Source organism: Saccostrea cucullata, unplaced genomic scaffold, assembly GCF_032062105.1.
Source record: "Saccostrea cucullata isolate Sc308-1 unplaced genomic scaffold, CSIRO_AGI_Scuc_v1 ctg117, whole genome shotgun sequence".
Lineage (NCBI taxonomy): Eukaryota > Metazoa > Mollusca > Bivalvia > Ostreida > Ostreidae > Saccostrea > Saccostrea cuccullata.
The window spans coordinates 139145-152387 of NW_026932623.1; the positions used below are offsets into that span (position 1 = coordinate 139145).

A 13243-nucleotide genomic window follows, 5' to 3' on the forward strand; every position below is an offset into this window, starting at 1 on the left:
TTTAAACAAAATCACAAATGAGATCACAATTAATCTTTTCTCAGCTCATACTTAGACATTAGGCCCTATATATACCTCATAACGATTGCGAAACACAAGTGCTTTTTTAATGTCTCACAAGTGAAATAAATCCCGTAATCAACTACATTTGGTTTACTACGATTTCGTTGATTTTTTTCCTTGACCTCTGTCTTTTCATAAGCGGTGGACTTACAATAAATTCTAAACTTTAAAACTGACTTATCAATTGACAATTTATTACAGTCAAGTCTTGATTGAACTATTGAGCGCATCTTAGCATGGATTTACAATATTTAACTTTTTTGAAAATGTAATTAAATATGCATATACACGATGCAGTGGATCAAACTCTAAGGTCAATGTCAAAAAATCAAAAATATTTATACCCTTTGAAAGTTCTTGTCACAATTTATAATTATTCATGTGAAGTATTCAAGCCCTAGCAACAGCTGTTCAACAGTTATGAGAAAAGTTTGAAAAATTTTAATAAAAGCGGTTCAAACTCAAAGATCGAGGTCAGGAGGTCATAATTGGTGGTAGACTTAGAAAGATTTTTTTTCCACAAATAAAACGCATAGCCCAACTCACTCAAAAGCTATGGACAAGGTTCAACTTTTTGCGGTCATACAGATAAACAGACAGACGGACGAACCTGGAAAAAAACTTTTTTAAAAACTATATAGGCTACCCCTGAATCTTCGATTACGGGGGCAAAAAATAGTTTCTAGGACCCCGCTGCAACAGGTCAGACACATTGGAAAGGTGAATAACTCAATATTCTTTTTCTCCAAGCTGAGAAAAAATGGAGTTATTCCCCTTCTTCATGCTAATAAAATGTAGGATTTTTATGCCCTGTCACCAAATTAAAGATTCGGGGATTTAAAGTTTTTGCCCTGTCCGTCCGTCTATCTGTCTGTCCGCAAAAACTTTAACGTTGCCCACAACTTTTGACTGGTTGAAGCTATCGCTATGATAATCGTATTTCACATTCGTGTTTTCCTTGTGGCAAGACTTTTCTTTTGGTACTACAAAATTTGACCACTTGATCTTGACCTTGGAGTTTGAACCACTTTGCAAGAAATAACCCAGCTTTAATCTTGGCCATATCTTTTGAACAATTGATACTAGAGCTTTCATACTTCACATGTGTATTTATTGTGATAAGGCCTTTCCATTGATGTAGATATTTTTTTTTACCTTGTGACCTTGACCTTAGAGTTTGACCGACTTTAAATGAACTTCAACCTTGGACATATCTTTTGAACTGGTATTTTTTTTTTGCAATTAGACCTTCCTTTGTTAGGAACAAATTGACCTTTTTACCTTGAGCTTGGAGTTTGACCTAGTTTTGAAAAAACTGTAACTTTGGCTATAACTTTTGAACGTTTGGGACTAGGACTATATTATTTCAGATTAGTATAAAACTGTATCTTTTTGACAAGACCTTCCCAAGGATATCTTTTAAAATGTTGATCCCTTGGCCTTGACCTTGGAGTTTGGTACAAATTTAACGAGTTCCAGTTTAAAAATAGAGGTTTTTTCTTAAAAATTCTTTGGGGTGTTTATGGGGTGGACTGATGTTATTTTTGGGTATAGATGAAAAGGAGAGGGTTTGAAAAAAAATATAAAATTGTTAATATGTGAGCCTATGGACCAAATTGCTCACCTGAGTTTGGCCATGCAGTACTTTACCAGCCCCTCCCCTTGTAATACCTAGATTACACTGTTGTTAATAGGAAAGTAATGCCTAATTTCTCAAAACTTTAGATACTTGGTGTCTGTAATTATAGTTGACACAGTTACTTATTAATTTTGAATGGCTCCCCTACCCCCCCCCGGGGGGGGGGGGTCATGATTTGGAAAATAGAGATTCTTCATTGCCATGGGACGTTTGCACAGCTTTTCTTCCCCGTGGTTTTGAGAAGAGTTTGACTTGCATTTGAAAATCTTTAACCTTTGCCAAAATATTTTATGAATTTGTTGAAAAATACGTTGTTTGAATTTAATTGTTTATTTAACGGAAGTTTTCTATACAGTTGATTGGTAAAAATTCAGTAAACACGATATTCTTTTCAATTTAAATCACGACTTTCAAGATGGCATACTTCAAATGTTTGGAATACACTCTATTAAGTTGGGTTTTTTTTATAATTACGTACATGTAATGTTGAAGAACAAAGAAGTAGGAATATCACCATTTTGTTGAAGGACGGACATGAAAAGAGAGAACATCTGCATTCAAAAAAAAAAAAAAAAAACAAGATGTGTTTTTGAAACACTGATGCCCACGTATGGCAGCTTAAAGTGGGGGATTGAAGTTTTTCAAATGCAAGTCAAACTCCAAAGTCAAGGTAAAAAAAAAATGTTGGTTTCCAAAAGCAGGTCCTATTCTATGAAATACACTTGTGAAATATGAAAAACCCCGTACTGACTATCCAAAATTTATGTCAAAAAGTTTTTTTTTTAAAGTGAGCAAACTCAAAGGTGAAGTTCAAGAGGTCAAATTTTGTGGAACCCAAAGTTATAAAAGTGGGTCATACTCTAAAATCAAGAGGTCAAATTCTGTGTTACCCAAAAGAAATGCCTTGTCACGAGGAATACACCTGTGAAATACTATACATTTAATGACTAATTTCGAGGGCAGACTGTTTGGTTCGAGGTCGACAAAACGCATTTTGCCCGAGAAAATACCGGTGTTGTAGAGTAGGATTTCCCCCATAGCTAGCTTTTCTAGAGTAGGATTTCCCCCCGAGGGGAAATCTCACACCAGAGCCCCCCCCCCCTTTTTCTTTCTCAGAGTAGGATTTTCCCCCTTTTTATATAGAGTCAATATAAACCACAACCGCAATATAAAAAAAAAAGATAAACGGCAAGCTGATTTTTAAAACATGTATGAGTGTTTTTAGACTTATGTTGTAAGAATTCTCTAAGCATATATTTCAAATCATGTATCATGGAATCTCAACCAAAATATATAGCTTTCAAAAGAAATGTAAATATTCTCAAAATATGATGAAACAAACAAAAAATGGATGTCTGGATTGGTATATATTTTTAAGTGGAACGAAATGCAAACTTGAAATTCATCTACCAATATCTCCAATCGTTTCGAAAAACATTGCGGAAAACCGTTAAAAAATGAAAAGGTCGTAATTCCTTTAAAAATGGTAGCAAAACTAAACTCAAACTTGAACTCTTCAAGATATACTCCTATACCAAAAATCAGCTCAATGTCTTCAAGCATTTAGAAAATAGTGCAGAAAACCGTTTACTTAAGACACACAGACAGACAGAAGGACACTTAGACAGTTAGACAGACGGACGGACGGACAGACGCAGATGAAACTTATAGTCCTCTCCAGTTTCATCAATTTATTTGATTTTTAAAAAATGCTTTGACGGATTTAAAATTTTCATGTTCAATTTTCATATACGTATGTTCAATACATCTGGTCACCATTTTGAAGAAGGGACACTTATTATGTGCCACTCATTCCTGCTTAAGAATAAGTAGAGCAATTGTATTTCATTAGGGGGGAAATTGGCTCAGGGGGAAATCGCACTCTATAACTACTACACAGATTAGGATTTCCCCCCGGAAAATTGACTCCGGTGTGAGATTTCCTGGGCCAGTTTTCTTGGGGGGGGGGAGGGGCGATCCTACTCTAGAGCCAGTTTTCCGGGAGAAAATTCTACTCTAGAGCCAGTTTTCCGGGGGGGGGAGATTTTAAGGGGGAAAGCCTACTCTACAAGACCGGTAGTCAAGAAGTGTTTTGTTATATCTTTCATTTTATTTATTTATTTTTTTTGACGTACATGTATTTTTTACTGTCTTCCGTGATGTAAACTCAGGCCCCTCACTGTTAAACACCAACAAATGAAAATGAGATTAAGCTCCGCCCATTCTGTGACATAAGTGGTTCAACATCTCATCGACTGGTCAAACATCGATATTTTTAAGCCCGCTCAGTAAAACATTAGAAATGTTATATACTTTAAGAACAATTTTTTAAAGGTATAACAATAAAGCCATAGCCGCACTCATTCAAAAGATATGGGTAAGGTTAAAGTTTTTGCGGACAGACAGACAGATAGACGGACGGACAGAGCAAAAACTTTATACCTCCGAATCTTCAATTACGGGGCATAAAAGTTCATAAAATAAATGATTTTGTGATTGCAATATTTCGAAAATTGCATGTTATATCAAATGAAAACACGAAAAATCCCTCTAAGCGCATTCATATTTTTTAAGACTTCTGAATATGTAGCCAAAGGGTAGAGTTTTACGGAGAATTTTATTTTAAGCCATGGATCCATGATTCAGACCCAGGACTTTCCTGTCATTTTTTCTTCTCTTTTTTGGGAAATTATTTTTTTTCTGTTCTCTTAGACACCATACAGGGAAACAATAATACAGGAGTGTATTGAGAAATAAGCCTTCCACTAAAATTGCAAAGTGGATGTCGCATGATTAGTCTAGGGTTTTGGCACCGCAGAAGAATTAATTAAAATTGGTAACATTGAAAATATATTCTTTTAAAAGCTGGACATCAAGGCAGAACAAAATACATATATCCTCTTCCAAATCCAAGAAATAAAAAGTATTGTTATACCTTTGAAAATTTATAGAAAAAAAGTCTAACATTTCTAATGTTTTGCTGAGCGGGCATAAAAAAAAATCGATGTTGGGCCGCTGAGTGAGATGTTGTACCGGTCGATGAGATGTTGGACCGCTTGCATCACAGAATGGGCGGAACTGAATCTCATTTACATTCGTATAGTTGTTCAAAATTGACGAACCTGATATTATATCACGGGAGAAAAAAAAATTTAATTAAAGGTATAACAAAACATTTATTGACTATGTTCTCGGGCAAAATGCGTTTTGTCGACCCTCGAACCAAACTGTCTGCCTTCGGCCTAACGACCTCAGGCAGACATTTTGATTCTTGGGTCCGACAAAACGCATGTTGCCCTCGAGCTAAGTCAATAAATGTATAATGAAACACGTTTGTTTCATTATACTCCCTTATCCTCTTGGTAAGTACTAAAAGTATTGTACTATTGATAACTTGTGACTTTGAAATTTAATTCAGTTCGCAAGTCTCTAAAATCAACTCGAGAATGCCGCCTCCGGTTGGAGGTGGCGATTTCCCAGTTTTCATAATGGCGCCGGTTCTGACGTTTTCCTGGCACGTAAAATAGCAAAATCGTAAAAAAAAAAAGCCTGGAAAACGTCAGATATTTCGAACTACATCCCTACATACAATTTAAATACTCAAGGACAGAGTAGGGGAACAGAATAATGCATTAATCCTATGACTAATCACTAATCAGTAACATTCAGCAATAATCAGTAGTGCCCCAACCCCACAGGAACCCCTGATCCTGGGTCCACATATTTCACAATTTCGGAAAAGGCACCCTTGCTCATCGTAAATGTTTGATTAATACCAAGGAATAGATTCCGAAGCATTAATTCATTTTCAGTATATAATTAGAGCCCCCTTCTACGGAACCCTTGACCCGGGGGCCTTGAAATTCACAATTCTAGAGGAAGGACCGTTGCTCATCATAGCTATATAGGTAGGTATATAGGTAGTTCATCTGCTTAATACCCAGGAGCAGATAAGAAGGTTTTCAAAGAATTAATGCATTTTAACTACATAATTTAAATACACCAGAGCCCCTTACCCAGGGGCTATGAAATAAATAATTTTGGAAGAGGCACTCTTCCTCATCATAACTTCTATATATAATGTGAATTTGTTTAATAACAAGGAGCAGAAAAGGAGATTTTCAAAGATTTTTCAAATACATTTTCACAAGACAATCAATATAGCTCCGCCCTTTCACCAGAACCCCTGACCTTAGGGCAATGAAATTCACATTTTTAGAAGAGGCACCCTTCTACATCATAACTATGTACTTAGTATACAGTCAGTTTGTTTACTCAATAATACAAAGAATATCGAAGCAGAGAAGATTTTCAAAGAATAAATGCAATTCACTATATATAATCTATATGGCTCAGCTCTAGCACTAGAAACCCTGACCCTGGGGCAATGAATTTCAAAACTTTGGTAGAGGACTCAATGCTTAAATTAAATCATGGCAACAGCGACAGTTTGACTGCTTGATGTCCAGGACTAAAGAAGACGATTTTTTTAAAGACTGCATTAATTTTAGTGATTTTGGTCCCACCCTCCGGTCCCAAGGGGGGGGGGGGGGGCTGGGACCACGAAATTCAAAATTTTTGTTCCTTTTCACCCATAGATGCTTTGTGCGAAAATTGGTTGAAATTAGTTGAGCGGTTGCAGAGAAGAAGCTGAATATGTTCAAATGTTATCACACGTGACCCACGACAACGGACGAAAACATAATTATAGCAATAGTTTACTCAGGTGAGCTAAAAACAAGTAGCAACTATCCCTTCGCCAATTTCTCCGCACTTTGAAATAAAAGTTGCAGGTCCTTTTATTCGGATGAGACCTTAAAATCCGAGGCCACATGTCACGAAAGGCGTTGGTACGATAAAAATTCACGACTCTAATAACTGCAGAACTGTAGTGTTTTGGTTTTATATAGTAGTCAAATCTATAACGCTTCAGTTCAGCAGCTACACTTCTCAATGACCCTGAGTTTTAAATAAAGATTTAACTTTGAAGCCTTAAACCGAAAAAATTCTCGAACGGTACGTAAAACAATATACCAGTCAATCATCTTTCGCCTTTTTACACCCTTTTTAATGACCTGGCTTTATCTTATTTTCACCAGTCTTTTCCCTTAAAGTTTCTTTTCGTTATAATACTGAACAATTCTTTTTTTCTTATTTTGATTTAAAATATTTTCTTCGGTAATAGATATAACTTTTAAAATATCATTCTTATAAGACGAATTAATGGAAATAAACGTCACTACTTGATGCATGTAAAATTGAAACCATAAAAAAGTTAGGAATGAAAAATGCTTCTTGAAATTATTTATTTGCTTTATATTTTTTATTTAGAAAATGGCAAGAGCAAGTTTATACACCTCAGTACTCTGGCATACCTCAGGTAACTTTTGATGAAAACAAAAAGACAAACACGCTAAATATTTCAAGTCTATTTACGAAAACCTGTGTGTGTTGACCTGTAATCGCAGGTAAACGTCGAAAATGCTACAATTCACACCTATTTGTTCTAAACATATGCAAAACAAATGATATTCGTGTCAATATTTATCACACTTGAAGATACAATTGGTCGTTTGAGATACAGGTTGTTTATGGGTTTTTTTCTCTCTATATATATATGCTTTCACGTACATTATTGTGTCACGTCTACCCGGTAATCACCATGTACCAATCAAAAATAAATTTCCTAAGTTTACAGAGGTTACATCGAAGATTAATTTTATCTACGATTAATAACATTGGTTATGTTCAAAAAGGCACTATTTTAGGGGCCTAATATAAGCGCAATTAGGAATACTGCAGCAGACATTAGATGAAAGTCCTTTTAAAAAGCTAATAAAAAGTATTGCTTACGTGTAGTTCACTTTGCAAAGCATTAATTAGACTTGAGCATTTAACACTGAGTAAAAAAGATCAATAAATGATAATGTACGTTAATAAATAGGAGAAACGTAAGTGTTTATATAAACATAAGAATAGAAGACTTGATAGAGTAACGGTCTGTAGATGTTTATCTTTATGTCTGACCATCGGCGGAAAACGTCACTCTGACGATTGCGACGACTAATTGAGTTACAAGGACCAGGGAAACCTGCTCCCATGTTACTGGCTGACAGTTCCCTGGTAAGCACTCGCTGCAGTCATGTTCAGGGAAAACATAACACGACGAGACGCTTGAGTTTCTCATTCATTCACTCGTATGAAGATGGCAGAAGCGCTTCCTGACATATCAGGTTCTACTAATGTTAAATGTGATCTATGTTTTTCATATTTCCTTGTGAACTGGGCTTGCCATGATTGTGCTCAGAATTTGTGTGATAATTGTCAAACGTTACACTCCCGAAGTAATGCTAGTAAACAGCATGGAATATGGCTTCTTCGGGAAGACAAAGATGACGAAATGGAATCCGGAAGTGACGCCATTGACATAGATGATATCGAATTGCACATTTGTCGTATTCACGAAGAACAGGTGTGTGAATTGTACTGCAATCTATGTGATATGCTTGTATGTCACGTATGTGTTCGGACAATTCACAAAACTCACAATATTTCAAATATCGATGATGCTGCTGAGCAAAAATTTAACCAATTGAGAAAGAAATTCGAACACCTTGAAAAATATGAACTTGAAAAAGCGAGAAAAATGACAGAAAACCTTGAAGAAAATAAGGTTGAGTATGTATCCAGTGCTGCGCTGAGGAGGGAATTAATTAAAGAGAGAAACGAGAAGTTGAAATTTGAACTAGACAACATCACTGACAGTATGCTTAAAGAAATTGAAACCAAAGAAGAAGTGGACTTGCAGTTCATCAATAGAAAACAATTCAAGCTGCAAAATCTTTCAACGAGAGTGGCAGAAACAATTCACTTCTGCAGAAACAACCTATCAAACAAAAGTGGTATAAGTTTGCTTGATGCGTGTGCAGAGACTGAGCGGAAAGTAGAAAAACTAAAATTACCATCTGCTGAAACCGGACCTGACAAAATATGTCCCCCTGAATTTGTTTCTGGCAAACAAGATGAAGATTTCTGTAAGGTGTTTGGAACCCTAGAATACGAACCAAGACCAGTGTTAACGAGACGCCGAACAACCGTTGCGTTTCCTCTTAACGTAAAAGCCCAGGTCATTGCCAGCTTCACACAGAAAGCTCGAAATGGGATTTACAGTATATGTACTACCGGAAATGGAAACGCCATGATAGGAACAGAGGAGAGAATCGTTCAGGTCGTCACAATATCTGGAAAAGTTTTAGCCAGCATCAAGGTGGAAATAACGCCGTACAACATCGCATGTTCCAAGCTCGGCAAAGATCTTTACATGAGCACATGGAACATGGAGATAAAGAAACTGAAAAATGGATCATTTACCCGGTTTATCGATACCAGTCCTTTCCATGCGCAGGGACTGTGTGTAAACGAAGATGGGGAAATTTTGGCATGTCTGTACCACAAAGAGGACCAGTTTGGCAAAATTGTGCGGTACGACTGCACGGGAAAATCGCTCCAACAAATATGTAGTGATGAGCGAAGGCGGCTGATGTTTCAAAACCCCGCTAAAGTCGCCTCCAGCGTGACAAGAGACATTGTAGTGGTGGATATGGCGAAGAAGTGCGTGATTGCAGTAGCCGCAGACGGTCAAAGAAAATTTACGTATAAGGGTCTCAATGGTGGGAAATTTGAACCAAAATGCATTGATTGTAGTACGTTGGGTAGCATACTTGTCGGAGACCATGAAGATCGAGTTCATTTATTAGACAAGAATGGCAAATTTCTGCAGTACATAATGACAAAGGATCATGGATTGAATGATATTATTGGACTTTCAAGCGACCAAGAAGACAAACGAATTTGGGTATCATGCTTTGACAAAGTCATCATTGCGACATTAGTTTGAAATGACAAAGTTATGACAAAGTTATTGGTCACTTTAGCCGTGAGCAGGCTTATCAGTTAGCTAAGGATAGTCCAATATCAATTAACATTGAAGATTGGTATCTTTTATAAGTGCTTCTTAATTGATCTTGTCTAGAAGCTATGATAAAAATACCATTCAACAGAGCACAGTATTAGATGTGCATACCAACAACATTTACCTGGTGTTGTACTTTCTGGGAGAGAAGTTGCCTCCTCTGTCGTTATCGTCTCGCCTGTCGTTATCGTTTCGTCTGTCGTTGCCTGTGTCGTCGTTGTTGATGTTGTTGTTATTTCAGGACAACTTTCGTCTGTGATCAGTACTGTAGAATTATCTGGGAAATGAATACAACAAATATTTTACTTAACAGTCAAAGCAATTACTAGCATAACTTGTCTCTCTTATTGTATAAGTAAATTGCTAAAATAAAGAGCATTCTTGTGTATTTTCATAATTGCATTGGTTGGGAAGGAACCATAACTTGTGCGATATTAGAATCAACTAGAGGTACTGTGAGCAATGAGCTCACTAAATGATACCCCCCGCCTCCCATATGGTTATAACTGATGACAAAGTCCATGTTTTACTGTGGTCGGGAAACCCAAAATATGTGTCGGATCAAAAAGTAAAATAGGAGGTGCACAATGGCAATATGTAATAAAGATTCTGTGAAAGTTTCATTAAATTTCACTCAATGGTTTAAGAGGAGTTGCGGATAAGAGATGGGTACCCTAAAGCGTAACAGACGGACGGACGGACGTACAGACGGACGGACGGACAGACGGACGGACGGACGGAATTAACGATTACTATATACCCTCCCGCTTTTCAAGCGGGGGGTATAAGAAAACGCACTAAGTAATGTTTATCTTTATTCACATATACTCAGTAGGTACTAGTATTGTGCAAGTCGATGTGAATTTTTTTTCACTTTCTCTGCAGATACACAGTATAGATTTGTTTAAGGACCCTATATGCGTAAGATTTTTTTTGGGTATCGAGGAATCATATACTAGTATATGGTTTAGATATTGAGGTTGTCCATTTACGTAAAATTAAATGTAACATTAAATTTTGTTCAAATCTTCTTGAGGAAAAAAAGTGAAAGTGACTTGTAACTTAGGTTCTCCTTTAAAATTTATTAACTGGATATTTGAGAAAACTGTTATAAAATCTAGAAAAAGTTAATGTATAAAATAGAAAGGTGTTAATATTGACATGTATATCTGTTGGTTACATTCCTAGATATGTATCTACCTAGTTTGAGGACGATGTCTGAAATGACATTACAGAGGTACATAAAGTCGTCCAGGTGATAGATATAATCTATGGCGGGATCGTTAGCAATGGCCTGTAGGTCAGAATCCCTGATATCACTACCCACTCCCACCCCATAAACCTCCACTCCCATCGACCGAAGGTCGTCTGCTGCTTGCTGGGTCTCCATTTGACTAACAGGCTTCCCATATGTTAGAACTACAACTGTCTTGGTAGTTCCATTTCTATGTCCAAAGGTATGTGTATAGCTGTAATTCAGAGCCAGATGGGTGAAGGTACCGCCTGTTGGCACGATGGACTTCAGTGATTGGATAGCGAGTATTAAATCGAGAGAGGTGGAATATGTAGCCAATGGGAACTGTTCTGTTACATTTGAAGCATAGGTAATCAGAGAAACGAGGGTATCGTTCCGTCCAATTGTGAGCCATGACGTCACGTTTGCAACGAAATCGACTACTTCTTCAAAATTTTCTTGAGAGATGCTACTTGATGACTCGAGAATGAATAAAACATCTTGGAAAAGAAGATAAAAAGTGAAGTAGCATAAAAACTCAATTGATATAGGATAATCTGAATGTACAAGTAATTAAAATTAATATTAGTTCCGAAAAATATCAAATCATGTAATGACAAAAAGATTTTACGATCCTAAATTAATAAATATTACAACAAATCTTCATAGGATATTACTGATATAAAGTTAGTAGGCCTATTAACTACATAATATGAGTTCTCTCTGAAAATCCAACTAAAATTGTATTTGCCATTATTTTCCTTGGACATTACAATACAATGCGCTCTCTAACTTATCACGACAATCACACGAGGTTTTTATCTTAAATGTTCTACGATAAAACAAACCTTTGTATGTGCTGTATGCTCCACTAATTGTTAAACAAAGAAAAATTAATATCCATTTATAAGTGAAAAAAAATTTCCCCTGCTTCATAATGGTGAGATTCTGACCATCTTTAATCATTGGATTGGGCCATCTTAATCAATAAATTCGTACATTATTTATTAATTCCTTTAATTGTCAGTACATCTACAAACAACATCAATATTATTCAAGATACGAATTAATGATATCAGGTATATATGTCAATATTTCCATTTCTATTTTTTTCTCTGTGATAACTCTTTGAAAGTTAAGGGTAGTTTATTTCTTGATAATTCTACCGGAATATAAATTAGGCAGGTCGATAAAAAATTAATTACGCATGCAATTCTCGTGCGCATCTGTCTCTGTGTCTGACGCTAAGGAGGCCAAATATGCATGTAAATCTCGTGCGGCTGCCTTTCTGTTTGACGTCGGTTGGCGAGGACTATTGAAATTGGCATGGAAGTCATCATGTGATTTAAATCTATTTATCTACATTTTTAAAGTCTAAATCTACAATTTTATTTCACAATGAAATGGAAATATAACGCTAGGAGGGTATGTCAGGGACATAACATGGGAAACATGGTATAATTTAAGCATAACGGGCTTCATGCAAATTATCCCATGTTTCCCACTTTTGTTGATGCCTTGACATACCCTCCTAACTAGACAGTGATTCCTTAAGTATATATGTGCAAAAAAATGGAAAAAATGAATTAGGGGTATCAGTTATTTCAACATGGGTGTAGCTGCAGAACTGTGACCATAACGTAAAGACAAATGCATATGGTGTATATAAAACCATAACGCTACAGTTCTGCAGCTAACATGGCTGAATCAATACCCGATAAACGAATAAATCAGGTTTGAGGTTAACAAAGAAAATGCATATATGACTTTGTGTGGTATATTTGTGAACTGTCCATCCCGTAGTAAGCATTATCAGCTAGGGGGCAAGGCCATAACTAGGCTTATATTTTTAGTAAGTCAATGGATCTAGGGGCAATTAACCAAGCTGGTGCACTGTAGATCGAGTGTTTCTCGGGGGTCGAAACCTAGGTTTTTCGGCAATCAAGGACAATCCGTGAAAGTTTTCACATTTTGAATTATTTTTTAAAGTGCTTTCTAGATAATAACTAGAGGTACTATGAGCACTGAACTCATTAAATGACACCCCCTCTTCCGCATCCAAATGATTATAATGGCAAAGTTCATGTTTTGCTCTGTGAGACCCGAATAAGTGTCAGATCAGAAAAGAAAATAAAAGGTTCACAATGGTATTTGCTAGAAAGAATTTGTGAAAGCATCATTATAAATTCTATTCAGTGGTGTGGGAGGAGTTGCAGATAAGAGATGAGTACCCCAAAACGTTCATACAGAATAGAATAGATTTATTCCAGATCAGGGCCCTTGTGGGCATATTACATACATGATTATTAAACAGAGCATATAATAGTTATTAATA

The 13243-nt window shown here is 36.3% G+C and overlaps 1 protein-coding gene across 1 annotated transcript; it reads left to right on the forward strand.

Moving 5' to 3' along the window:
- The first annotated feature begins 7713 nt into the window (after positions 1-7713).
- On the forward strand, positions 7714-10108 carry LOC134235636 (uncharacterized). The gene has a single exon (XM_062717765.1). The coding sequence runs from the start codon at positions 7902-7904 to the stop codon at positions 9597-9599; it is 1698 nt and encodes a 565-aa protein (XP_062573749.1). The 5' UTR covers positions 7714-7901; the 3' UTR covers positions 9600-10108.
- Positions 10109-13243: the final 3135 nt, after the last annotated feature.